The sequence below is a fragment of the Portunus trituberculatus genome, chromosome 17 (genome assembly GCF_017591435.1).
Source record: "Portunus trituberculatus isolate SZX2019 chromosome 17, ASM1759143v1, whole genome shotgun sequence".
NCBI lineage: Eukaryota > Metazoa > Arthropoda > Malacostraca > Decapoda > Portunidae > Portunus > Portunus trituberculatus.
In genome coordinates this window covers 13,731,953-13,758,210 of record NC_059271.1, presented here as the reverse complement: position 1 = coordinate 13,758,210, position 26,258 = coordinate 13,731,953, and the positions used below count along the sequence as shown (strand labels likewise).

Genomic DNA, 26,258 nt, shown 5'->3' with positions numbered 1-26,258 from the left:
ATGGAGCTGTACATGGCAAATGGAGTTCAACACGACAAAATGCAAGAAATTAGAGTTTGGCAAGAGTGAAAGAAGAATCAGGAGTATGTACAAGATAGGAAATGAAGACATAAAAACCAGTCATGAAGAAAAAGACCTTGGGGTGACAATTACCAATGACCTATCGCCAGAGAGACATATAAACAAAATAATTGGAGAAGTATTTAACTTATTGAGGAACATAAGAGTGGCGTCAGATATTTAGATGAAGAAATGATGAAGAAAATAATTACTGCAATGATAAGACCAAGGCTTGAATATGCAACAATACAGTGGGCTCGAACTTAAAGAAACACATAAGGAAACTAGAGAAAGTACAGAGGGCTGCAACAAAATGGTGCCTGACTTAAGAGATTTGACTTATGAAGACAGACTGAACAGAATGCAACTTCCGACCCTGGAAAACAGAAGAGAAAGGGAGACCTGATAGCAATATACAGAGTGATGATTGGCATGGAAAAAATGGATAGGGAAGATCTGTGTATGTGGAATGAAAGAATGTCGAGAGGGCATGGGAAAAACTAAAATGGCCACTTATAGGAGAGATGTGAAAAAATATAGCTTCCCTCATAGAAGGGTGGAAGCATGGAATAGTTTAGACGTGGAAGTGGTCAACGCAAGGAATATTCATGATTTTAAGAAAAAGCTGGACATTAGTAGATATGGAGACGGGACAGTACGAGCATAGCTCTTTTCCCGTATGTTACAATTAGGTAAATACAATTAGGTAAATACACACACACTCCGGTAGCTCAGTGGTTAGAGCGCTGGCTTCACAAGCTAGAGGTCCGGGGTTCGATTTCCCGGCCGGGTGGAGATATTTGGGTGTGTCTCCTTTCACGTGTAGCCCCTGTTCACCTAGCAGTGAGTAGGTACGGGATATAAATCAAGGAGTTGTGACCTTGTTGTCCCTGTGTGTGGTGTGTGCCTGGTCTCAGGCCTATCCGAAGATCGGAAATAATGAGCTCTGAGCTCGTTCCAAGCCCCATTCTGATGGTCTGTCCTTAATTATTGTTCTCATTTCTCTTCCTACCAAAAATTCTTCCATCCATTTTAGTAAACTGCCATGCACTCCTCCTACCATTTCAAGTTTCCAGATCAGTCTCCGGTGTGGTACCTTATCAAAGGCCTTTTTTAAATCCAGATATATTCCATTAGCCCAACCATCTCTTTCCTGTATTACATCTATCACCCTCGAATAGTAACATATCAGGTTTGTCGTGCATGAACGCCCTTTTCTAAAACCAAATTGACACTCACAAAGTATGTCATTTTTCTCCAAGAAGTCTGTCCATCTATTCTTCACCACCCTCTCACACATCTTAGCTACCACACTTGTAAGTGACACTGGTCTATAGTTCAATGGGTCTCTTGTTACCTGATTTATAAATTGGGACAATGTTAGCTCTTTTCCAGTCTTGGGGCACTACACCTTCCCTTAATGAGGCATCAATTACTTCACAAACTTTTTCTGCCAGTTGCTCCTGCATTCTCTTAAAATCCATCCTGATACCCCATCAGGTCCCACAGCTTTTCTCACTTCTAAACTCCCCATCATATTCTTGATCTCCTCCACAGTTACTTGAAACTCCTTCATAATCCCTTTCTGTTCCATTACCAGTGGTTTGTCAAAAGCAGTCTCCTTTGTGAATACCTTCCGAAAGCATCCATTCATAGCCTCTGCCATTTCCTGGGATCCTCACTGCATACTCCATTTACTTCTAAACTTTCAATACTTTCTATTTTTGATGTTGTTGTTCACATGTCTGTAAAAAGCCTTGGTTGGTCTTTACATTTATCAATTATATCCTTTTCTTGTTTCTTTCTTTCTTCTCTTCTAATCAACACATATTCATTTCTTGCTCTTTTGTAACTTTCCCACTGCTTAATCCGTCTTTTCCTTCTCCACCTCTTCCATGCATCCTCTTTTCTTGTTCTAGCCTTTTCACATCTATCGTTAAACCAGTCCTGCTTTCCAACTTCTCTATGTTGTCTTATTGGTACAAATTTTTCTCACCTTCTTTGTATATTTTTATAAATTCCTTCCACTTTTCATTTGCTCCTTAGCACTCTTGAATTTCATCCAATTTGTCTCTTGAAAGAATTTCTTTAGGTTTCCAAAATCTGTCTTGGCATAATTCCATCTTCCCACTTTATATTCTTCATTTCTTCTAGATTTCTCTTCATCTATCACCTTGAACTCCAAAACTGCATGATCACTCTTTGCTAAAGGGCACTCCACCCTCATCTCCTCAATGACCATTGGCTCTGTACTAAAGACCAAGTCCAGTCTTGACGATGCTCCCTCTCCTCCAAACCTAGTATCTTCTTTGACCCACTGAGTTAACACATTTTCCATTGCCAGTGTCAATAGTGTATTTCCCATGTTGTCTCTGATCCTTCCATTGACCAGTCCTCCCAACACACCTCTTTACAATTAAAATCTCCCATCATTATAGTTCGTTCACAGCCACCCAACATTTCTTCCAGACATGTTCCTGTATCACTTATCATTTCTTCATATTCCTGTACTGACCATGCATTTGTCTTAGGTGGTACGTACACCACTATGTAGTGCCTCTTTTTCCTTCATTAGTTTCTGTTCTGATCTTTAGCACTTCTGCCTTTCCCATACCTTCTTTCACTTGATCCACCTTTATATCTTTTTTAACCAGCAACATCACTCCTCCTCCCATCTTACCTACTCTATTTCTTTTCCAAACATTATATTTCCTTCTCCAACCATCATCAGGTCTTCTCCTCTCTCAGTTTTGTTTCAGTAAGACCCACAATATCTGGGTTCTTGTCCTCAAGTAATCGTTGAGTTCTAAAATCCCGATATCACTCCATTTATGTTGGAATACATTACATTCGCTCATACGTAAGTTTCTTTAGTCCTTTCTTACTGTACTTTTCTGGGTGTGTGTGTGTGTGTGTGTGTGTGTGTGTGTGTGTGTGTGTGTGTGTGTGTGTGTGTGTATTTACCTAGTTGTATTTACCTAGTTGTAGTTTTACAGGGCCTGGGCTTTATGCTCGTGTCCCGTCTCCATATCTACACTTATCCAATCTTACTTTAAAAGTGTGCACACTCTTTGCAGACACTACTTCTTCATCTAAACTGTTCCACGTCTCAATACATCTCTGGAAACTATATTTTTAATATCTCTCAGACATCTTCCTTTCTCAGCTTTTTACTATGCGATCTTGTGCTTCGGATGTCATATTCTTCTCTCAAGATCAGTTTCTCATTATCCACTTGGTCCATTCCGTTGATCAATTTATAGACTTGTATCAGGTCTCCTCTCTCCTTCTTTGTTCCAAGGTTGGTAGATCCATAGCCTTTAGTCTCTCCTCATATGTCATCCCTTCAAGTTCTGGGACCATTCTTGTAGCCATTTTTTGTAGCATCTCCAATTTTCTTATGTGTTTCTTTTTATGAGGGGTCCACACTACTCCTGCATATTCCAATCTAGGTCTTATTATAGTATTTATCAATTTCTTCATCATTTCTTTGTCCATGTAGTGAAATGCTACTCCAATATTCCTCAGCAAATTATATGTTTCTCTAAAAATTCTATCAATATGGCTTACTGGTTGATTGTTTTCTTCCATCGTCACTCCTAAGTCCTTTTCCTTTTTGACTTTCTCCAGTTCTACACCATCTCCCATCTTATAGATTCCCACAGGTCGTCTTTCACTCTTTCCCATTTCCATGACATGGCTTTTGTTCACATTGAATTCCATTTCCACTTCTTACTCCATTCCCAGATCTTATTTAGGTCTTCTTGCAGTATTTCACAATCCTCCTTTTGCTTTATAACTCTGCACAGTTTCGTATCATCCGCAAACAAATTTATGTAGCTGTTCACTCCTTCTGGCATGTCGTTAATATAAATGAGGAAAAGTATTGGTGCCAATACTGACCCCTGTGGCACTCTGCTTTCTACTGCTCTCCACTTGGACTTCATATCTTTAACTACTGTCCTTATTTCTCTCCCCCTCAAATAATTTTCTATCCATCTCAATGTGCTTCCTTTTAAGCCACCCTTCTCCTCTAACTTCCACAGTAATCTTGCGTGTGGCACTTTGTCAAACGCCTTTTTTAAATCCAAGTAGATGCAGTCAACCCATCTCTTGTACTCTATCAACTATTCTAGAATAGAAACTCAATAAATTAGTTACACAAGACCGTCCTTTTCTAAAACCAAATTGGCTATTTGATATTAATTTGTTGTCTTCAAGGAACTCGATCCATTGTTTCTTTATTATTCTTTCACACATCTTGCATATTACACTAGTTAGTGATACCGGTCTGTAATTTAAAGGTTCTTCTTTCCTTCCACTCTTATATATGGGAACCACCTCAGCTCTTTTCCATTCTACTGGTACTGTTCCATTTTCTATTGAGCATTTTATGATGTTGTATATAGGACTTGCTAGTTCTTCCCTACATTCTTTCAGTATTCTGCCTGAGACTTCATCCGGTCCCATTGCCTTCTCTTCATCCAGTTCCTTCATTAACTCTTTTATTTCAAGCTTGGTTACTTTAATCTCTTTCATATAGATTGTCTCTATTACTCTGTGGCCTCTCAAATTTAGATTCTTTAGTAAAGACCTCCTGAATTTTTATTTAATAGTTCTGCCATACTTTTTGGGTCTTCCACCATCCCGTTCTCTCCTTTTAACCTTTCTATTGTTTCTTTTTGCCTAATTTTTCCATTTATGAATCTATAGAACAATTTTGGTTGCTCCTTAAATTTTTCGACAATATCTTTTTCGAAGTTCTTTTCCTCTTCCTTCCTCACCTTAACATATTCATTTCTCGCTGCCTTGAAGTTTTCCTTGTTTGTTGGATTCCTATTTCTCCACCTTTTCCATGCTCCATTTCTTTTCTCCTTTGCCCTAGCACACCTTGCATTAAACCAATCTTTCTTTCCTTCTTCTTTTGGTCTATATTTTGGGACATATTCCCTGACTCCTGTTTTGTATATTTCCAAAAATAAGTTATATTTGTCTTGCATTGTCTCTGAGTTTTCCATCTCTTCCCAGTCTACGTTTTTAAAATAGTTCTTGAGATTCTCAATATCAGCCTTTCTGTAATTTAATCGGTCTCCTTTGTATGAATCGTCTCTATCTTCCTTTCCTTCTTCTATATCTATTTCTAATATTGCATGGTCACTCTTTCCCAATGGGCACTTATATCTTATATCGTCATTCATTTGTATACCCTTGTAAAACTAGGTCCAATCTCGCTGCTGCTCGTTTCCTCTGAATCTTGTGCATTCCTTTACTCTCTGGTCCATCATATTGTCTATCATTAGGTTTAAGAATCTTTCTCCCCAGGCTTCTTCCCCCATACCACTTTCATAATTTTCCCAGTCCACTTCTTTACAGTTGAAATCTCCTACTGATATCACTTTTCTCCTTTCTTTAACGATTCTCATTATTAGACTCCTTATTGTGTCATCTATCATGTCTTTATATTCTTGATTGGTCCATGAATTTGTTTTTGGTGGCACATATGTTACAATGATTGTTATCTCTTTTTTATTAATATGCATCTTAATATACAATACTTCTGCTTTTCCTTCCCCACATTCCACTTGGTTGATCACTATCTCCTTCCTTAACATTATCATGACTCCTCCTCCTCCTTTACCTTCTCTGTCTCTTCTCCATACATTATACCTATTATCCAAGACTATTTTGATTTCCTCATTTAGTTTTGTTTCAGCCAGGCATACAATATCTGGATTTTCTTTCCTTATGTAATCTCTTAATTCTAATTTACTTGATAAAACCCTGTCTATGTTCGTATACATCATTTTTAGTCTTTTGCCTTTATCATTTTTAGTTAAACTTGTTCCACTTTTTTCTCTTCCTTCTCGTTTATATACCATTTCCTTATCCTGTCTCCTAGAATTCTCCAAAAAAATGCCTTCTTCTCCTCTTCTGACCTTTCATTATTCTTTTCCTTACTGCTGCAGTTCATTTCATTGTATCTCTTCCTTTCTTCCTCATTTCTATTTTTCTTTATATAGATATCCTTGCATCCTTCTATTTCTCTAAGTTTTGTTGTTCGATATAATATTTCTTCTGTTGCTGCTTGTGATTTTAGTAATATTTTAATTGGTCTCGTTTTTCCTTCTTGATATGGTCCCATTCTGTTTATTTCTTCTACTTCCTCTTCCAAGTTCTGCCTATCTTCGTCATTCAGATTCTTCAGTAAGACTGATTTCATTTCTTCTTTTTCTCTTTTTGGTCTATATTTTATATTTTTTTCTTTTATTCCAAATACGACTACACTCTTCTTTTTTTCTGCAATTTCTCTAACTAGATTTTCTTTTGTCTTGAGGACTCCTATCATTTTGTTTGTCATATTTTCTTCTTTTTCTTTAAGTTGTTCTTGAATCACTTCCTGAAAATCGGCCTTATCTTTCTTATCTTGGACTCTCCATGCTTGTACTTCTTTTTTAATCACGTTCTGTACTCTTTCCTCTTCCTTGTTTACTAGATCTTTCAGCTTCTCCTTTTCTTTCTCGGCTTTACCGAGTCCTTCTTCCATCTGCTTCTTGTAGTTAGCTACTTCCTTTTTTAGTTCTTCGTTTTCTGCTCTTAGCCTAGCTTCATTTTCTTCCACTTTTCTTATCCTTTCTCTCAGTCTTATAAACTCCATTTCCTGTTCTTTATTCTCTTTCATTTCCATCTTCTCCTTTATCAGTTTATCTAGTTTAAAATAATGTCTGTTTTTTATAGTAACACGAGTTGAATCCAGTTTTTTTTATTTTCCTAGCCCATTCTCATGTCTGCTGGAAATCTTTCACTCATTATTCCTTAATAATTGAGTGAGAAGTCCAACCCACACTGACCATGGACAGGATTCAACAGGTCTTGAAGTCAGCTGATCCCAAAGCACGCATGGTTCCACTGTACCACGGCGGCTGTGTGTGTGTGTGTGTGTATTTACCTATTTGTGTATTACAGGGCCCGAGCTAAGCTCTCTGTGTCCTGTCTCCTTGTCCATTCCTGTCATATCTCTCTTTCATCTGATTGACACACACCGCGTCAACGACATGACTGCTCAGTTTTTTCCAGTTATCAATGCTACAATGCGAGAAACTGTATTTTCTCACGTCATTTAGGCAGATGTCCTTTATTAGCTTTTTCCATGTCCTCGGAGATGATTACTTGTGGTCACCTTTATCAACTCTCTATCCAGTATGTCAATCTTGTTCACCAATTTATACATAGTTATCATGTCTCCTCTTGTTCTTCTCTCTTCTAATGTGGTCAGCCCCAGCTTCCTCAGTCTTTCCTCATAGTCTAACTCCCTGAGTCCTGGTACCATCCTTGTTGCCAGCCTCTGTACCCTTTCTACCTTCTTCACATTTTTCTTCATATGGTGACCAGACACATGCTGCATATTCTAACTGGGGTCTTATTAAGGTACATAATATCTTCTTCATCATTCCTTCATCTAGGTAGTGGAATGCAAGGCCAATATTTTGAAGCATGTTGTATGTTTTCCAAAAATCTTGTTAATGTGTTTCTCCGGTGACAAAGTGTTTTGCACGGTTACTCCTAAGTCTTTCTCCTCATTGGTCTCTTTAATTTTCTCATCACCCAGCCTGTAATCCCAGTTTGGTCTGTATCTACTTCTTCCCATTTTCATAACATGGGTCTTGTCTATATTAAATTCCATCTGCCACTCTTACTCCACTCATATATTTTATCAAGATCTTCCTGTAACTTGTTACAATCTTCCACATTCTTTACTCTCCTCATAATTTTAGTATCGTCCGCAAACATGTTCATGTAACTGTCAATTCCTACTGGCATATCATTAACATAAATCAAAAACATGATGGGACCCAGCACTGACCCTTGTGGAACTCCACTGGTTACCTTCTTCCACTCGGACTTCCTTCCTCTCACCACTGTTCTCATTTCTCTTCCCATTAAGTAATTTTCCATCCATTTTGCTAGTTTATCATTTACTCCTCCAATCATCTTTAGTTTCCACATCAGTCTATTGTGTGGTACTTTATCAAAGGCCTTTCTCAAGTCCAGGTAGATAGCATCCACCCATCCCTCTCTATGTTGTAGTATGTCAGTCACTCTTGAATAAAAACATAATAAATTGGATACACACGATCTTCCTTTTCTGAAACCAAACTGCCTTTCACTCAGAATGTTTTCACTTTCTAGATACTCACTCCACTTAGCTTTAATTACTTCTTCACATACCTTGCACAATATACTAGTCAACGATACTGGTCTATAATTTAGCGGTTCCATTCTACTACCATTCTTATATATAGGCACAATGTCAGCTCTTTTCCACTCTTTCGGGACTAATCCTGTTCGTATGGAGGTTTCCACAATATCAAATATGGGGTTCAACAATTGATCCTTACATTCATTTAGCAACCTCCCAGATATGCCATCAGGCCCCATTGATTTATTAATATCCAGATTGCTTATAATTTTCCTTACATCTTCCTTAGTAACCATGATGTCCTGCATTTGCTTTATTTCCGTAGGCCTTCCTCCCATAAAATGCTCCTCCTTTGTAAACACTTTGCAAAAGTTGTCGTTCAAAATTTCAGCTATATCTCCAGCATCTTCATATACTTCTTCCCGTTTTTACCTTTTCTATTGCCTCCCTTTTATTTAGTTTTCCATTTATGAATTTGTAAAACATTTTTGGGTCACTATCACAGTTTTCCACCACCCTCTGTTCATATTCCTTCTGTGCTGTTCTCCTTACTTCAACATATCTATTCCTTGCTGTTTTGTAGCCTTCCCTTGATAATACATCACTGTTTTCTTAAGTTTCTTCCATGCCTTTTCTTTGTTCTTTTTGCTTCTTCACAATTTCTATTAAACCACTGTTTATTATTTAAAGTCCTCTTTCTGTAATATGGCACAAACTTTTCACAGCAGAGTTATACAAATCCATAAATTTATCGTATTTCAATTGCATATCTCTTTCCTGGTATACCACGGACCAGTCAATTTCATTAAAGAACTCCCTTATATGGTTATAATTTGCCCTAGTATAATTTAATTTTTCCTCCTGCGTTCCACAATCTTATTCGTGCTTAATTCTGTATCCAGCTCAAAGCTTAGGACATCATGATCGCTTTTCCCCAAGGGACTTTCATGTTCAATTTCCTCTTTTAGAGAGATTCCCCTGGTAAATACCAAATCCAACCTTGCTGCAACATCTTGTCCCCTGCACCTTGTTGGTGATCTCACCCACTGTGTCATCAAGTTATTTGTTGCTACCTTTAACAATTCTTCTGCCCACTCACCACCATTCACCACTTCGTAGTCTTCCCACACTATTTCTTTGCAATTAAAGTCTCCAACTATCATCACTCTATCCTTTCTGATGAGTTCTTGCTTCATTCTGTCTAGAGTATTTCTCATCACCATTTGGTACTGTTCATATTCCCAAGCACTGGTTCTGGGTGGTATGTATACTGTTATAATATTAATGTCCCTCTTGCCATCTGTTATAAGCATACTTATCACTTCCTCATTTCTCTTACTATAGTTCACCTCCTTCACTATCAGATCTTCCTTAGTAAGAACCATTATACCACCACCTCCTTTATTTTTCTATCATTTCTCCATACTTTGTAGTGTTTTACAACAAACCAGTCTAGCTTTATTTCGGCCTTAGCTTTGTTTCCACTACACACATTATGTCCGGTTCATTATTTCTTAGGTAATCCATACATTCTAGCCTCTTAGACAGAAATCCATCTATGTTCATGTAAGTCACTTTTATTCCATTCCTAGTCTCATTCTTCCATGTAATGCCTATTCCGTCTGTTTTATCCACCACTTCTTTAGCCTCCCATTTCTCATCCTCCAAAAACTTGGTCTTTTCCTCCTCTGTTCTTTCGTCATTCCTCTCCTTCACTTCAGTTACAAGCTCCTTCATTTTCATTCTCTCATCTTGTGACATATTTCTTCTTATGTAAATTGTTTTGGTTTCCTCAGAGTCCTTAAGTTTCCAAGCCCTCCTCAACAAGGCCTCCGCTGCCACCTGAGACTTTAATTTCAATTTTAATGGTCTATTCTTGCCTTCCTCAAAAGCTCCCAATCTCACACTTTCTTCTACCTCAGCATATAGGTCCTCTTCTTCCACAGAGATCTTGTTCAGTAAAGACTTAATCTTGTCATTTTCCTTATCCCTCCTGTCCTGCCAGTTCCTGTTAGTTTCCTCCTCAATCCTATTATGATCACACATTTTTCTTTTCAGCAATATCTCTCACCACATACTCATTTTCCTTTAGTGCCTTTACCATTTCCCTCTGCGTAATCCCTTTATTTTCCTCTTCCTGCTCTTTTACTATCTCCCTAAACGACCTTTGTACCTCCTGATGTTCATAGTTCACTTCTTTCATCCTGGCATCAATTAGATTAAGGCATTCCTCTTTCCTCAAGTCCCCTTCGGATATTTTCATCTCCATTTTTCTAGGAGCTTAGCCTTCATCTCTTCACATTGTTTCCTTAGTTGTTGGTTTTCTTTCTCCATCTCTACTTTTTCCTTCAACAGCTCTCTATTCTCTAGTGTTAACATGTAGATCTCTTTTTTAAATTAATCATTCTCGGCTAGAACTCTATCCAGTTTTTCTTCTATTGACAAAATGCTTAGGAACTTACTCTCCAGCGCCTGGATTCTTGCATCCATGTCAAGCTTCTGCAGTCTTTTTGGAGTAGTAATAAAACCTTTGAAGTCTCTAGTTTGCCTGGACGCCATTTTTGTTGTTGTCTGCTGATTACGGCCAGAGCGATCACCGTCCACACTCCCCTCTCAGGGATCACTCTCCATATCACTCACTTTCAACACTAAGAGACAGTAGGACATTTACGGACACAAAACTTAGAGTTACCCGGGCCTTGTAATACCATAGGTATTTTCTTTCTTCCTGTATCAATGTAAAATAGATTAATCTGTTCCTGGAAGGGGCATACACCCTGCATTGCCTGCAGCATATATCCTATATAAAACGCTCAGCTGGAATAAACAAAGGATTGTCATATAGTATCAGTGTCTAACCAACAGCAAGATGAAATACAGTGATCTTCCTGATGACATTTATCATGCATCGCTCTGTACTGCGATTAGCTGAGATAACAATAAGACGGCAAAAACAAACATCTCACAAAATCTCATAACTAGAGATTTGCCACACCAGCAAAGTATCTTGACATCATGTTATTATAAATAATTGATGTAATTTGAAATAATGACTAGGTTTTTCACGTGTTATTTCAAAATCACATAATCTAAGCACACATAAATCGGGAAATACTTGTATGCATAATTGTTCGTGTCATGTGGGTATGTATATATTTGTTAGAAATGACCACTAATGAAGAGCACTGTCAATGCATTTCTATGCGCTCTACTATAGTTGGATCACTTTAAACTGGCCATTTGGGTGCAGTCTGCTTTTTTGACAGCTATTCTTCCATTGTTGCCACATCAGCTCTTTCTCCATCCACAACCAATAAGTGACTGGCAAGTCAGGTAAGGTGGAGGTATTGGCAAGGAGGTGCTCCTCCATTCGTGTGCCATGCTTAGGATAGGAGGAAAATTTTATACATAAAAACATGCCTTGATTTATACCTCAACAGTAATGTAGATCAAAAGTTTCAATGATTTAAGGTGGAAATTCGTTAATTTGGTCAAAAAAATTGAAAAATTGGAAACTTGGTACTTGGGTTCGTCTCTGGAGAGGGAAGCCATGGCCGAAGTTGCCAGGCACATAACGCACTGCTTACCTGGTAATGGCGGGTTTAAAGGGCCGGCCCTTTCAATACCCAAGCGTGCATACGCCCCTTTTTCTTCTAGTCTTTGTGTTGCTTGTATTTATTATTTTTTTTGAGCTGTTTTATTTATTTTTGCGTGATGTACGATAGTTTAGTATCAGGCAGTGAGGGTGAGGAAGACGCTACTCCCTCAGTACCAATCGATACAGCCTTAGGGAGTGCGCGTGTGCAGCCTACCTGTTGATCGTATTTTACACGTGTTGGGTTCCCAAATTGTGACAATGCCACGTGTAAGGCCATGATGTAACATGGCCTGAAACTATCTAAACAGCCACTACCAGCCTCCAAGCAGTTGTCAAGGGATTATGTAAGTACATATCTGAGTTTGGTACATATTGGAGTGAGTTTTTTTTTTTTTTTTATACCATGTGGGCTTTTCATGGGAATTTATGGGCTAAAGGGGATACTTTTTAGGATACCTCCTATCTTAAAGCCCACCTGCTAGGAAACCGTTGCCCCGAGTGAGGAAGTGAGTTATGAGGGGGTTTTGAAGATGTTCACAGAAAAATGCGTTTTTCTCGACTTTCAGTTTTTCAGCATATACTGTTGAATAACTTTTTCAGTAATTGGTCAATTTCAAAAATATTTGCAGCAAAATGATCAACAACCTCATCTTAACAAATGCTAGCATGATAATGCATGAACTCACTCAAATAAATTTACAACAGGCTTATAAACTCAAATTTTTGATGAAAAAAAAAGGTAACAATTTGGCGTGTAATGAAATTGTTATAACATAGGTTATGTGTATGCCGATGCTAACATTTATTTGTTGTTATGTATATTATATGTGGTTAAGAGGAAATTGCCACACTGTTATTAGTTTTGATTTTATAATGGTATTTTAAATTATTTTCTTATCGCCAAAAAAAAATTTATTGCAAAAAAACTACGCCACATTTGTGTACCAAATTAACACTGAAGACGTACACCATAAACGTACACCTCGTGTATAAATATTATTGAATTCGGTGAAAAAATAGCAATGGGAGAGCCAAAAAACCGATATTGATATCGAGTCATCGAATTACCACCTTAAAAAAAAACATTTTGGAAATACACTCAACCCTCGATTTGCCGGACTAAAAGGGGGGAAGGCTTGTCCGGGAATGGCAAATGTCCGGCAATGGAAAATGTCCGGGGGTCTACCCCCTTGCCGGACTTTACCCTATACAGGTTGAACCCCGCTTTAACGGCACGCGATTTACCGGAATCCCGTGTTTAACGGCAAAAATTTCCGGTGGGAACATAGTGTTGTCTTTAACGCCATTTCGGCACCTGCACCAGCTGTACCAGGAAGTTGGAAAATAAATCAGACGTTTTTTGTTCAGAAAAACAAAACTGAGGGAGAAGAAAGAGACTTTGCACCAGATGTGGAAGACAAGAGAAAGAAAAATAAAAGAAAGGCAGGATCAGGAAGAATAGAAGTAACAGGAGGTGCCGAGGCAAAGGCAAAACCTCCGACGACCATCATCATCATCATCATCATCATCTCACCACGTGGGGCCGTAACACATGCCAATGCCGCCGACACGTAAGCACAACACTCGTGTGACGCGGCAGACTTGTTTACAGTCCAGTACTAGACGTGTATGTCCGCCCGCGCTGCCATCTATAGTGCCCGATTTGCGAACTTTGTCTGGCGCGGTAGTTTGAAATCGACTTGTCCCGGACTTTTTTTTTTTTTTTTTTTTTTCCACAGACTCTTGTCCGGCAAATCCGAAATCCGGCAAATGGAGGTCCGGCAAATCGAGGGTTGAGTGTACACCAACTTAAATAAAAACAGATGGAGAGAAAGAAAGACAAATACATGGTAAAAAGGTGCAGTGGGGTTAGACAAAGAAGGTAAACCCATGATCTATGGAGAGGTGACAATAGTAAAGGAATCCCAGTGAAACCTGAGGCCACACTTAAACAGCCACTTAAGATTGATCCAGCTGTAAGCACTATTACCTCCATCCCATCTCGAGGTTTACAGCAAAGCAAAGCAATGAAACTTTAAACCAATGAATCAAGCTGAGTAAGTAAGATGTATAGTTTAGACTTGCCTGTTCCTCCTTCAGGTGGGTCCTCTGGAGGCCTGGAGGTGCTACTACTGCGTGTCTTGAAGGGCAGAGTGGGCGCTGTGTCTCGCCTCATTCTGGGAGGAGAGTGGGCTGGACTCCTCACAATGGTGCAGCCAACTGCTACTGGCCCGCTGTAGGAGTGTTGGTGCCTCAGCAAGCTGGTGGTGCTGCATGCAAAAAGGAATGATCAATATTCCATAACAATATGAAATCTTATGTATCATACCACGCTAATTTCTACTATATTTTTTGGTAGAATATTTCATTCAATCATTAATTTCTCTAAGGAGAGAATCAATATATCTGAGAATTTTAGGTTGTAGGAAAATGATAAGCACCAAACTGTAGAGGTAAATGCTATATATTATTTGATTCGTTATCTCAACAGTGGCCATTTAATTTTGTACTTTTGGTTACTGAGGAATGACTTTCCACTGTGCTATTTCATCTTTGCTCCCAGCTGTATAATCTTCATTAGTTTAAAGAAAAGTAGTAGGTAAAATTTTCCTTTTATTGTCAAAAGGAATACTGCTAGGAGTCTAACATTGTATTTGACACTTGAGATAGACCTGTCTAATCCCATCATAGATAAACACACACACACATACATACAAATGAAAGTAAAGAAAATCATCAACAGGCATGTCTGAATCAAGAGTGCCTTGTACTCACCCCGGGCCAGGGTCTGCGCCTCGCGTGACAGGGCGGCTGAGAGTGCCATGGGTGAAAGTGTGTGCTGTCTGTACTGCATACTTAGATGCATAGAAGCTGAGCGGTAGTGTACGGTTGACAGGTGTGGAGATGCGAGCACCTGAGGACACAGTGATAGGCTTCTTGCCACCCACATATGCCCTCACTAAGTCTGGAATGGAGTCATAGGCATCGTCCTCCAGCTGATACTGAATCCTCTCGTACACAGTGTTCGGCTGAACCACCGTCTGCAAAGAACACACTCATTAGTAACACTGTGGTTGTCATATTTCTGATTCTTAGCACAGATGCTTTAAGATTACATTACCCAAAACTTTTCTTACCAAAACTGGTGGAGTACTGTCAACAACCACCACTGCATCGATACATGTACAGTCGGCTCCTAACTTTTAAAGCAACTTTCCTCCTTATATATCTTTAATCAAAGTGACATATGTCATTCTTTTTTTCATGGCAGCTGTCATTTGCTTTTTTTTGTATATATACCATGTGGGCTTTTCATGGGAATTTATGGGCTAAAGGGGATACTTTTTTTTTGTGGTACCTTCTATCTCAAAGCCCACCCGCTCGGAAACCGTTGCCCTGAGTGAGTCTTTGATGTGTATTGTAGATCAGACAAAAAAAAAAAAAAAAAAAAAAAAAAAACTGAAAATAGGATCCCTGAGGTGCTGGTCCATCAATAGGATCAAGAAAGTTAGCCAAATATATGGGATAAATGTCTTAAAATTTCCCTTTTAAATAAATTCAAGCAATAGAGAAGTGAAAATACAAAAGCAGGAATGAAGTTCCAGTCTACCTGATAAAGGAATGAATAATTGAGAACACTGGTTAACACATGGTATGTTAATTGTTTCTCTTCATTAACAGGATTGTTTGCATTCATATGTACTGGTTGTGTCAGGTAATGAATAGGTAATGGATGTGCATAAAGAACCCTTTTTTTGAGGATCCACTACGAAATACTTATACTCTTCACTCTCATACGATTATTAAATGTATTGTTACTTTTGTGTGTGCATGTGTATGTATGAACATGTGTGTGGATGTGTACATATGTGTGCATGTGTGATTGTGTCCTTCAACCTTTGCCCTTTATTTGTGCTATTGAGTGGTTGTTTATAATGATTTATGGTTGTGTTATTGGTGGTGGTTAATGATCTTAAAATGTTAGCTGGATGTCGTTGGCACAGGGTGTTGTGTGGTGCCACGTAAGCAGGCGTGACGTCAGTGACCCGACTTTCAGGGGTGTGTGAGGGTAGGCAGGTTGGCAGAGCATCCTGACCACCAGAGACGGCCACAACCAAACCAGCTGACCATGCGTTATCCCACCTGCTAACACGTCCCAACAGCGGCAGCAGAGCTTTTTCTTGGCCCCAAGTGTTACTGTGTGCCATCTTATCTTAGTTTAAGTAAAGACAAAAAGCAAGTTTTGTGTGTACTTTCTGCCTCAAGCTATCTAAGCAGTATGGAAGGATACTTTAACTTGAAAGAAGCTGGAACTGGTTTGTAAACTCCGGAAAGTCGATGACATAGTGACCATGATTCCTCTCTGGTGGTGCTTCCGCTGTGTATCTGCAGTTGGCAGAGGAAGACAGGAAGAGTAATGAGAAGGTGAAGGCAGCACTACCAGCTGCGTTTGCTGTGGACCCCTACATGACTTATGAACAATTTATTGAAAGGAAGCTGTACTTTGGCAAATCACCAGATGTGTACTTAGCAGAACTACGGCATCTGGAATCCCTGTTTGGTGGAATAACCAGCATGTGCCTTCGTAGCTGGACTGCCAGAGAGTGTTTGCCAGCTGCTCAGGGCTGGGTTATGCATGGAGGCCCTGGACTTGGATCAGATCCTTTCCTGGGCAAGAGCAGTCATCAGAGAAGACAGTCCCCTAGAGTCACTGAAGGCATTTTTTTGGAGCCACGACACACTATGCCTGGAGTGCTTGAATCAAGTCAGCAATGTTTTGTGTGCAATGTTCCAAATAATTTTGCCAGGGACTGCTTAGTTTGGTGGAAGGGTGAGACAGCAAGTGGTGATACAGTGCGAAGTGGTGGTGACCATTTATGGTGATGAGAAAGGTGTTATCAATGTGGTAGTGTGGGCCACATTGCCTCTGCGCATCCAAAAAACATGCCCAGAGAGGAGATGTCAGTGCCAGCCTCCTCCCCCAGAGGTTAGTGAGTGAGGCGCTGTCAAGTGTAGTGGTGAATGTGGAGGGCGAACAGTGTCATGCATTAGTGGATACTGGGTCCTCAAGAAGCATTGCCCATGTCTCATGCAGTAAGACGTGGAAGAAAGGTGCTGTTAGATTGTTTACTATTAGTGGAGAGGAATGGCAGAGCGAGGGAATGGATTCTGTGCAGCTTCAGCTGAACAGTGGGGGTTCGATGAACATTAGTGTGAATGTCATTACTTCTATGCTTCTTTGTTTTATGTTTATCTTGGGCATGGACAGCATCAGGAAACTCAGAGGGGTCGTAGATGATGGTCAGTGTGGTGTGCATTTTGGTGTAGATGAAACACCGATTTGCGCAGCAGCAGGCACGGTGGAAGAAGTTGATGAACCTGGCTTTACTGCAACATATGATCCTGTAACTAACTCCTGGACTGCAGTTTGGAAGTGGTTGGAGGGTAAAGAGCCTGGTATCCTTCAGAATAAGGTAGAGGTGTATAGCATTCCTCACAAGGCCAGGGAGTTGTATGAAGAAGAGCTTGGAAAGTGCATTGGGGATGGGTGGCTACTTCTATATGACAAACGTAAATTCGGAGCAGCTAAAGGATTAATTCCCTTGATGGCAGTGGTACAACATAACAAAAGGAAAGTGCAGCCTGTTATTGACTTCAGAGAACTCAACACGCACACTGAAGCATTCACAGGACACTCAGACATGTGTGCAGACCGCATGTGGGAGTGAAGGAGAGAAGGTGTGAATGTATCCAAGGTGGACTTGACGAAAGCATACTTGCAAATAAGGATTCATGAATCTTTGTGGCCATAACAGACTATCTTTTTTAAGGGCAAGAGGTATTGTTTAACACGACTGGGTTTTGGGCTGAACGTTGTCCCATTAGTTATGAAAGCAGATCTGGATAATTCGCAAGATCCAGACATGAGGAGGGAGATGTCGGCGTACATTGATGACATCCTCGTAAATTATGAAATTGTCGAGGTTAGTCGTGTGACAAGAACATCTCAGGAACTTTGGGTTGACAAGTAAGCCACATGAATGGCTCACTGATGGAGCTTGAGTGTTGGGCCTGAGAGTCTGGGGGGAGTGAGGATGTCTCATCTGGAGAAGAGACAGTGAAGTGAGTGATGTGCGAAGTGAACTGACGTGACGGACAGTTTTTTCATTCTGTGGCAAGCTGGTGGGCCACTATCCTGTGTGGCTGACTGCGGGTGGCGACTGCTTTCATAAATTGTAGAGTTACAGTCAGTGACAATTGATGTGACCGCGGGAAAACATTGTAAGTAACTCCTCCAACCACTACAAAACATCCACGGCATAAAAAAAAAAATACCGTCTGTCAACTCATCCGAGCTGTCACTCAAATTTTGAAGGACATTTAAGTCAATGATCAGTCTTGGATCAAACCTTTGTTAGAGACAAAGGGCAGTGTCACCCTTCCCCCAACCCATCTACGTGACCTTGTGCAGCTGACAAACATCAAGTACAAATATTTGATATGTCAAAGAGATACACAAAGCGAACTGAAATAATAAGTGTGATTCATTGCTACAAATTGGGGGTAAACAGCCATGAAACAAGCGTGGAAACTGGTGTGAGTGCACATACAGTGCAGCGCCTTGCTGTAAAATTCAAGGCTAATGATGAGCGTGGGCTTCCATGCCACAATAATTATGGTGGAGGAAGGCCTCCAAAAGTTTCAGAAAAAACTTTGATAGTTATGAGACATGAGTTAGAGATAAAACCAGATAGTACAGCAAGACAAATTAAAGAAAATATTGCTAGTGTTCTTCAATGAGTGAGTGTGCGAACCATTCAGAGAGCCGTCCGAAAAAAACTGAAATACAAGAATGAAAAGGCACAAAACAAACCGTTGCTGACAGAGGCACAGCGAAGGAAGAGGCTTGTATTTTCATGGAAGTATGCGTCATGGACTGTTGATGACTGGATTAAAGTTTTGTGGACTGATGAATCTGTGTTTCGTGTGTGTGACACAAAATGCTCAAGGGTGTGGTGCTACCCGAGGTCTGATCCCTGTGACCCCAAATATACTGTGAAGACTCTCAAGCATCCTCCTTCTGTTATGGTGTGGGGTGCATTTTCTTAAAGAGGTGTGTCTGACCTGTATATTTTTTCTAGGGATGAATCAGTCATGAAGGATTTATATCTACACCTTTTAAATGATAAGTTGGCTACATGGTTTGCCGTCACTGGTGCAGAGGTGTTCCAACAGGATGGGGCTCCTTGTCACACAGCACACGTTGTGAAGCAATGGCTCAGAGAGAATGAGGTTGAGGCGATACCTGACTGGCCACCAAATAGCCCTGATATATCACTTATCAAGAACCTCCGGGCCATACTTAAATACAAATTGTGAGAAGAAAACACGTCCAATGAGGAAAGATTAAGAGACAATTCATCGGGCATGGACTGCAATACCTGTGACAACTCTGCAGAACCTTGCAGCCTCTCTCCCAGATCGTCTCTTAGAAGTAAGAAAATGCAAAGGACACCTCATAAACAAGTACAGGCAATCCCCGCTTAACGAACCTTCAAACAACTAAATTTCGCTACAACGAACGTTTCCTTTTACTACCATCTGCTTATATAACGAAATTTTATCCAGGTAATTTTTTCTAAGTTTGAAACCCCTGCCGTATCACGCAAGCAGACAGGCTTTTGAATACACTAGTGCCTCTCGTGGACAAAACACGCACCACTCACTCCCCTACCCTTGCCCACTCTTAGTTCAAAACAATAAGAGTCCAGCAGCAACTCGTCTTCCCTCGTTCAACATGTCACCAAAACGCCCTGCAACCAGTCCTGCAACGTCGCCTAGCGTTGCTAAGAAGACCAGGAAGCCTCTTACTCTCGAAGTGAAGCTTGATATTATTCACAGGTATGAGAGGCGAAAAAACTAATAGCATTGCTCGCCACCATTGCTTGACTCCATCTACTGTCTCGATTATTTTTAAGTCAGCAGACTCAATTAAGAAGGCTGGTGAGACCGTATCTTCCTTGCAAGCTAAAAGAACCACCCGAAATCGTGACTCTGCAATGAATAAAATGGAAAGCCTTGTGAAAATGTGGTACATAAGTTTTGCATGTGGTACAATGATGCATCCTTTGTTTACATTCCACAGGTTGCCACTAACATTTTTCCCACTCCACTCTCCCTCCCTTCATTAATTTAAGATCATCAACATTATAAAGTTACTTACATACATACATTAGCATACATCATAATGACTTAGTCTTAAATTAAACTGCTTAAATGTATAACTTCATAAATTTTACTTTCATTAAACCTTTTACTGTACTATGATGCACTCTTGCTTTCTTTACTCTCAATGGAAGTTCAAGTCAGTGGTCAAACTTGTTATAATTGGTTCGCTTAACGAAAATTCACGTAACCAACGTTTTTTTTAGGAATGTAACCCGTTCATCAAGCGGGGGTTGCCTGTAAAAGGTTTGTTAATGAGGTTACATATACACTTCCAATTCACTACATGTAATTACTTAATAGTTATTTTCAACGCATAAGTTGCATTTATTGTTTTTCCACATGGTAACATCATTTGTCGCCGACTGTAATCAAGAGATGGGATGATGTTGTTGCTGACGAGGAGGTCAAAGGGTTTATGGAGGAGACTGTGTGCGATGTCAGAAGAAACGATCCGGTGCATAGAAGGTGGGATGTCAAAGGTGACGAAGCAAAGGTGTTGCTGTTGAGATTTGATGGCATATCGTTGAAGATACAGGTTGGTTGCGCAAGGAAGATTCGTGTCACATCAATCTAGTGAAGTTGGACACAGCCATTAAAGGCCTGAACCTTGCAGTGGCTTGGCAAGTCAAAAAGCTGGAGTTGCTGAGAGATTCCTCGACAGTGCATTGCTGGATCACGGATGGCCTCTCAGGGAGGACAAGGCTGAAAACGAAGGCTGCAAGTGAGATGCTGATCAAGAGGAGAGTGGGGATAGTGTTGATGCTGGTCGAGGAGTATGGCCTCCAGCTGACAGTTAGCCTTCTGATCTCCTCTGATAACAAGGCTGACAGTCTGACATGCATGCTGCAATGATGGTTGAAGTAAACTGCCTACCCTGCTACTATCCACTCAGCATGCATAGATGGCATAATCGAAGATGTCATCGCAGAGGGACACAATTCTACGGGTCAACCAGGTATCAAACGCACGCTTTATTTTGTCATGTCATGAGATGACAGATGCACGCTGTCGTCACCAGGTGTGAGGCGTGTCACTCCATCGACCCAGCACCAATGAAGTGGTGGAAGGGATGCCTGGACATGGAAAAAGTTTGGCAGAGTTGGAATGGACATCACTCACTATGGTGGATGCCAATACCTAACGCTCATTGACTGTGGACCATCAAGATTTGCTGTCTGGTGTCAACTGAGACTTCAGACAAGTGCAAACATTATTGAACATTTAGAGGCAGTGTTTTGTGAACATGGAGCACTAAAAGGATTGCTGACTGACAACGACACTGCTTTTCATAGCAGGTCTTTTGCTGACTTTGCAGCATGGTGGTGTGTTAGTCTCAGATTTAGATGTGCATTCTGGGAATGGGATAATTGAGAGATACCATTGAACTGTGAAAGTTATCACTTCGAAGAAGGGCTGCTCCATAGCAGAGGCAGTGTATCTGTATAATTTAATGCCTTGAGATGATCACACACCATCAACCACCCCTGCAAATATGCTGTACTGGTTCAGTGTCAGAGTTCGGGGATTGGACCACTGCCAGAGGAAGGAAGCAGAAGTAGACAACACCTACCAAGCTGGGGATGAAGTGTGGGTGAAGCCACCCAATGGTCGATGTGATGACAAGCACAGAAAAGGAAGTCAGTCATGAGAATTTTATCGGAACAAGCAGTGGAAGTTGATGGAATTCCTCACTAAGTCAGATATCTTCACCATTGCTACTCGCTAGAATCTCAAGTTGAAACAGCCATGGATGACGAGGATGAGGAGCTTCTCATTCAACTTTCTGCCCAGAGTAAGGAGAGTGAAGAGACTGACTCAGAGGAGAATACTGAGTCAAAGAATGCTGCTGAGGAGTTGAACCATGTACTGCCAAGACGTTCATCAAGGTTTAGGAGATCTCGATTATGTAATCAATGTGATTATATCAGGGGTGCACATGTATGTGTATGTACGTACGTGCATGTGGGTGTGTACGCGTGTGTGTTTGTGTGGTTATGTCCTTCAACCATATACCTTTGCCCTTTATTTGTGCTATTGAGCAGTTGTTTATAATGATTCATGGTTGTGTTATTGGTGGTGGTTAATGATCTTTAAATGTTAGCAGGATGTCGTTTGTGTGGTGCCACGTAGGCAGGCATGATGTCAGTGATTCAAGTTTCAGAGGTATGTGAGGTTGGCAGAGCATCCCGACCACCGGAAATGGCCACAACCAGTCCAGCTGACCATGCATTATCCCAACTGCCAACATGTCCCAAGAGTGGCTACCGAGTTTTTTCCTGGCCCCAAGTGGTACTGTGTGCTATTTTACTTTTGTTTAAGTAAATATAAATAGCAAGTTTTGTGTGTACTTTCTGCCTCAACTTTCGGAGTAGGAACTATTGACAAAAAGTAGGGACTACATGTATAAAGATCGGTGATGTCACAGAGGGTATAAATACAGACGCTTGGGTAGACTCACTCTCACTAGTGCCTGCTCAACATATACAGAGGTAAGACAGCACCAGGAGCTCCTCATGGTCATAAATACACCATGTGGAACCCTGAAACATGGTATCTAGACTGAATCTGTCCTCATTGGTGTAGGGAGACCAGCCCTTGTCTGTCAACACACCCTCCATGTGTGCTACTGGCTCTGGAGAGAGAGAGAGAGAGAGAGAGAGAGAGAGAGAGAGAGAGAGAGAGAGAGAGAGAGAGAGAGAGAGAGAGAGAGAGAGAGAGAGAGAGAGAGAGGGGGTGGGAGGCACGGGGGGACGAGATTGTGTGAGGAGCGGACCTGAGATGCCTGACGCACAGACCACCAGTTGAGTTGTTTCCATTGTCCCTAGTCTCCCACATAGGCCATGTGTCAGGTTAGTTAGGTTAGTGTTAGGATGTGTAGATGACTGAAGTGTTAATAGCTGTATTGGTTTGTGTAAGGACATTGCCAAGAACAAAAGAGAAAGTTATATTTTTGTTACTTTTATATATCATTGAAATTTAATTTATTTTTCCCCTTTTGGTTTTCACTTGTCCCACCGAGAGCAGAGAGAGTAAGAGTTCCGTACACTTAGTACAGTGGTGGCAGCAAATAATACACATACATAATGATTTGTATTATAATAATCAATCTTGAAAACTATTCTTTGCAAGCCAGGAAACTAAGCTATATCTGGCTTCAGCAAGGATTGAAAAACGTTGACGTGCTGCCAAGCAGTCAACTGCTGCTGGTTGGACACTAACCTTTTGAATAACAAAGTGCAGTGTCTGGCTTGACCAGTGGCATGTGAGGACAAAGTCACCAGGCTGGGAGATGCAGTCCCTGTAAAACCAAAGAAACATATTGTGTCTGGTGGAGGGTTCATGAATTAAGAATAACTTATGATAAGCAATCTATTGAACATTTGCCATAGGTGGTGAAGACTCCTCTCATTTGTACTTTTTGCTTGTTAGATGATTAATGGGCACTACCATAGTATAGAAATCTGTCACTTCTCTGCAGCATGGTCTGTGGGATGCCAGCAGTCGCCAGACCTTACTCAGATGTACATAGTTAATAATCTAGCAAAAGCACTCTCCCTCAACCTCTATATCTTGACATTTTATTTATATAATTGTGATCAAGATATTCTGTAGCTTGACACAGAAGAAGAGCAAATACAATCTCTGCTACACTATTATGACATGCATATATGAAATAATCTCTCTCTCTCTCTCTCTCTCTTTCCAATCTAATTAAAATGCCCAGGGGGTGGGTGGCAAGGTCCATCCTCCTCCTTTGTTGTATTTATTTATTAATTCAACAATAAATGTATCAATCAATCTAATTAAAACTGACTCTAGTGATAACTTCTAAATACACAGTGCAGCATCGTGATAATATTCTGTATGCTGGCATGTGAGGAGAGCAAAAACATCTCTGTTACACTATCAGGACTGTGTATGAAACAATCTCTCTCTCTCTCTCTCTCTCTCTCTCTCTCTCTCTCTCTCTCTCTCTCTCTCTCTCTCTCTCATCTAATTAAAGCTGACTGTAATCATGACTCCTAAATGCACAGTACAGCATCATGATCATGATATTCTTTTGCTAGATTGGCAATAGTGTATATATGGCCAAGATCTGGTGACTCCTGGCATCCACAAACCTTGCCAGCTGAGAGGTAAATGACAGTATGACTATGCTATGGTGGTGCCAATTAATGATGCTTATAAGTGATTTATCAGCACCATCAACTCAATAATTGCATGAAGGATGAGCACACACTCATGCACACATGTACGTATGTTTTACAATTCATGAAATATTTGTAATCTCAAAAAGAAAGAAAATGTGTGCAGTACATCGACCAATAACAGAAATAAAGTAGAATAGATGCCTTGAGCACCTCACCTGATGAGGAAGGCACCATTCCTTAGCACAACCTCCTCTGCGCGGGCACGGGGAATGGTGCCATGGTACCAGGCATGGCTGCTGAGCTCACTCGCGTCCTGACTCAGCTCCCACTCCAGCAACCTCTTCAGCTCTCCTGCCTCAGTTGCTTGGCTGGCAGCCTCCTTCTCCAGCTCCAATGACTGAAAAATGAATGGTAGAGCATGAGCTGGTAATACAGGTAACCACTGCTTAATGAACGTTCACATAATGAAATTTCCCTACAACAAACGTTCACACAATGAAATTTCGCTACAACGAACGTTTCTTTTTACTACCATCTGCTCATATAACGAACACCAAACTCAATTTAACAAAATTTTATCCAGGTAATTTTTTCCAAGTTTGAAAGCCCTGCCGTATCACGCAAGCCAACAGGTTTTTTAATACACCAGCGCCTCTCGTGGATAAAACGCGCACCACTCGCTCCCCTACCCTTTCCCACTCTTAGTTAAAAAAAAACAGAGTCCAGCACCAGCTCATCATCTTACAATCAACATGCCAACAAAATGCCCTGCAACCAGCCCTGCAATGTCGCCCAGCATTACTAAGAAGACCAGGAAGTCTCTTACTCTCAAAGTGAAGCTGGATATTATTCACAGACGTGAGAGAGGTGAGAAAACTGATAGCATTACTTGCTACCAAGCAGCAGCTTGTTTTCCCTCACTCTACATGCCAACAAAACGCCCTGCAATATCGCCTAGTGTTGCCAAGAAGACCAGGAAGTCTCTTACTCTCGAGGTGAAGCTGGATATTATTCACAGACACGAGAGAGGCGAGAAAACTAATAGCATTGCTTCCCACCATGGCTTGACTCCATCTACTGTCTACCATTTTCAAGTCAGCAGACTCTATTAAGAAGGCTGGTGAGATCATATCTTCCTTGCAAAGTAAAAGTACCACCTGAACTCATGACTCTGCAATGGATAAAATGGAAAGTCTTGTGGATATGTGGTACATAAGTTTAGTATGCGGTACAATGATGCGCCCTTTGTTTACATTCCACAGGTTGCCAGCTAGCATATTTCACACTCCACTCTCCCTCCCTTCATAAATCTAAGATCATCAACATTATAAAGTTACATACATACATTAGTGTACATTATAATGACTTAGTCTTAAATTAAATTGCTTAAATGTTCAACTTAATAATTTTTACTTTCATTAAACCTTTTACTGTACTATGATGCACTCTCACTTTGTTTACTCTCAATGGAAGCTCAAGTCAGGGGTTAAACTTGTTATAATTGGTTTGCTTAACGAAAATTCGCTTAATGAAGGTTCTTTTAGGAACATAAGCCCTTCGTTAAGCAGGGGTTGCCTCTACTTGTAAAAGCTAAGTACTGAGTTTACAAAATATAAAAGGCTGAATTAAATAGTACTTAAGCTAACATCATAATGTAATGACTCAACATACAAATCAGGTTGCTACTGGTCAAGTGCCCAAGCTCACTTGAGGCTGGGTGTTGCCTTACAGTACAACATTCATCTTGGAAGACACACTAGTATTTTTCAGGGTATTTTTTAGTAAAAAAGTGTGTCTTGTAAGCTGTAAAATATGGTATGTGATAATACAAAGAAAAATGGAGGTAAACTACATCCAGGTCACAAGTACTGGATGTGAGTAGCTCCAAACATTCATATACATAATATTGACATACATTATCATCAAACAAACACAAATGACATCTACATATGGACTCAATTATTTGTTCAATTTTGTGGCAGAGTCTACATATAGATGTCAATTGTAAACAGTTATTCAATGC

General features: G+C 40.4%; 1 protein-coding gene across 10 annotated transcripts in view; it reads right to left on the bottom strand.

Moving 5' to 3' along the window:
* The window catches only part of LOC123504736 (SH2 domain-containing protein 3C-like), a 315,439-nt gene that overhangs the window by 86,494 nt on the left and 202,687 nt on the right, over positions 1–26,258 (bottom strand). For all 10 annotated transcript variants that reach the window (XM_045255494.1, XM_045255495.1, XM_045255499.1 and 7 more), the window contains 4 exons: positions 24,451–24,632; positions 23,304–23,382; positions 14,631–14,896; positions 13,941–14,125 (listed from right to left, as the gene is read on the bottom strand). In XM_045255494.1, coding sequence (XP_045111429.1) covers positions 13,941–14,125; positions 14,631–14,896; positions 23,304–23,382; positions 24,451–24,632 — 712 coding nt within the window. The remainder of the gene's footprint in view (positions 1–13,940; positions 14,126–14,630; positions 14,897–23,303; positions 23,383–24,450; positions 24,633–26,258) is intronic.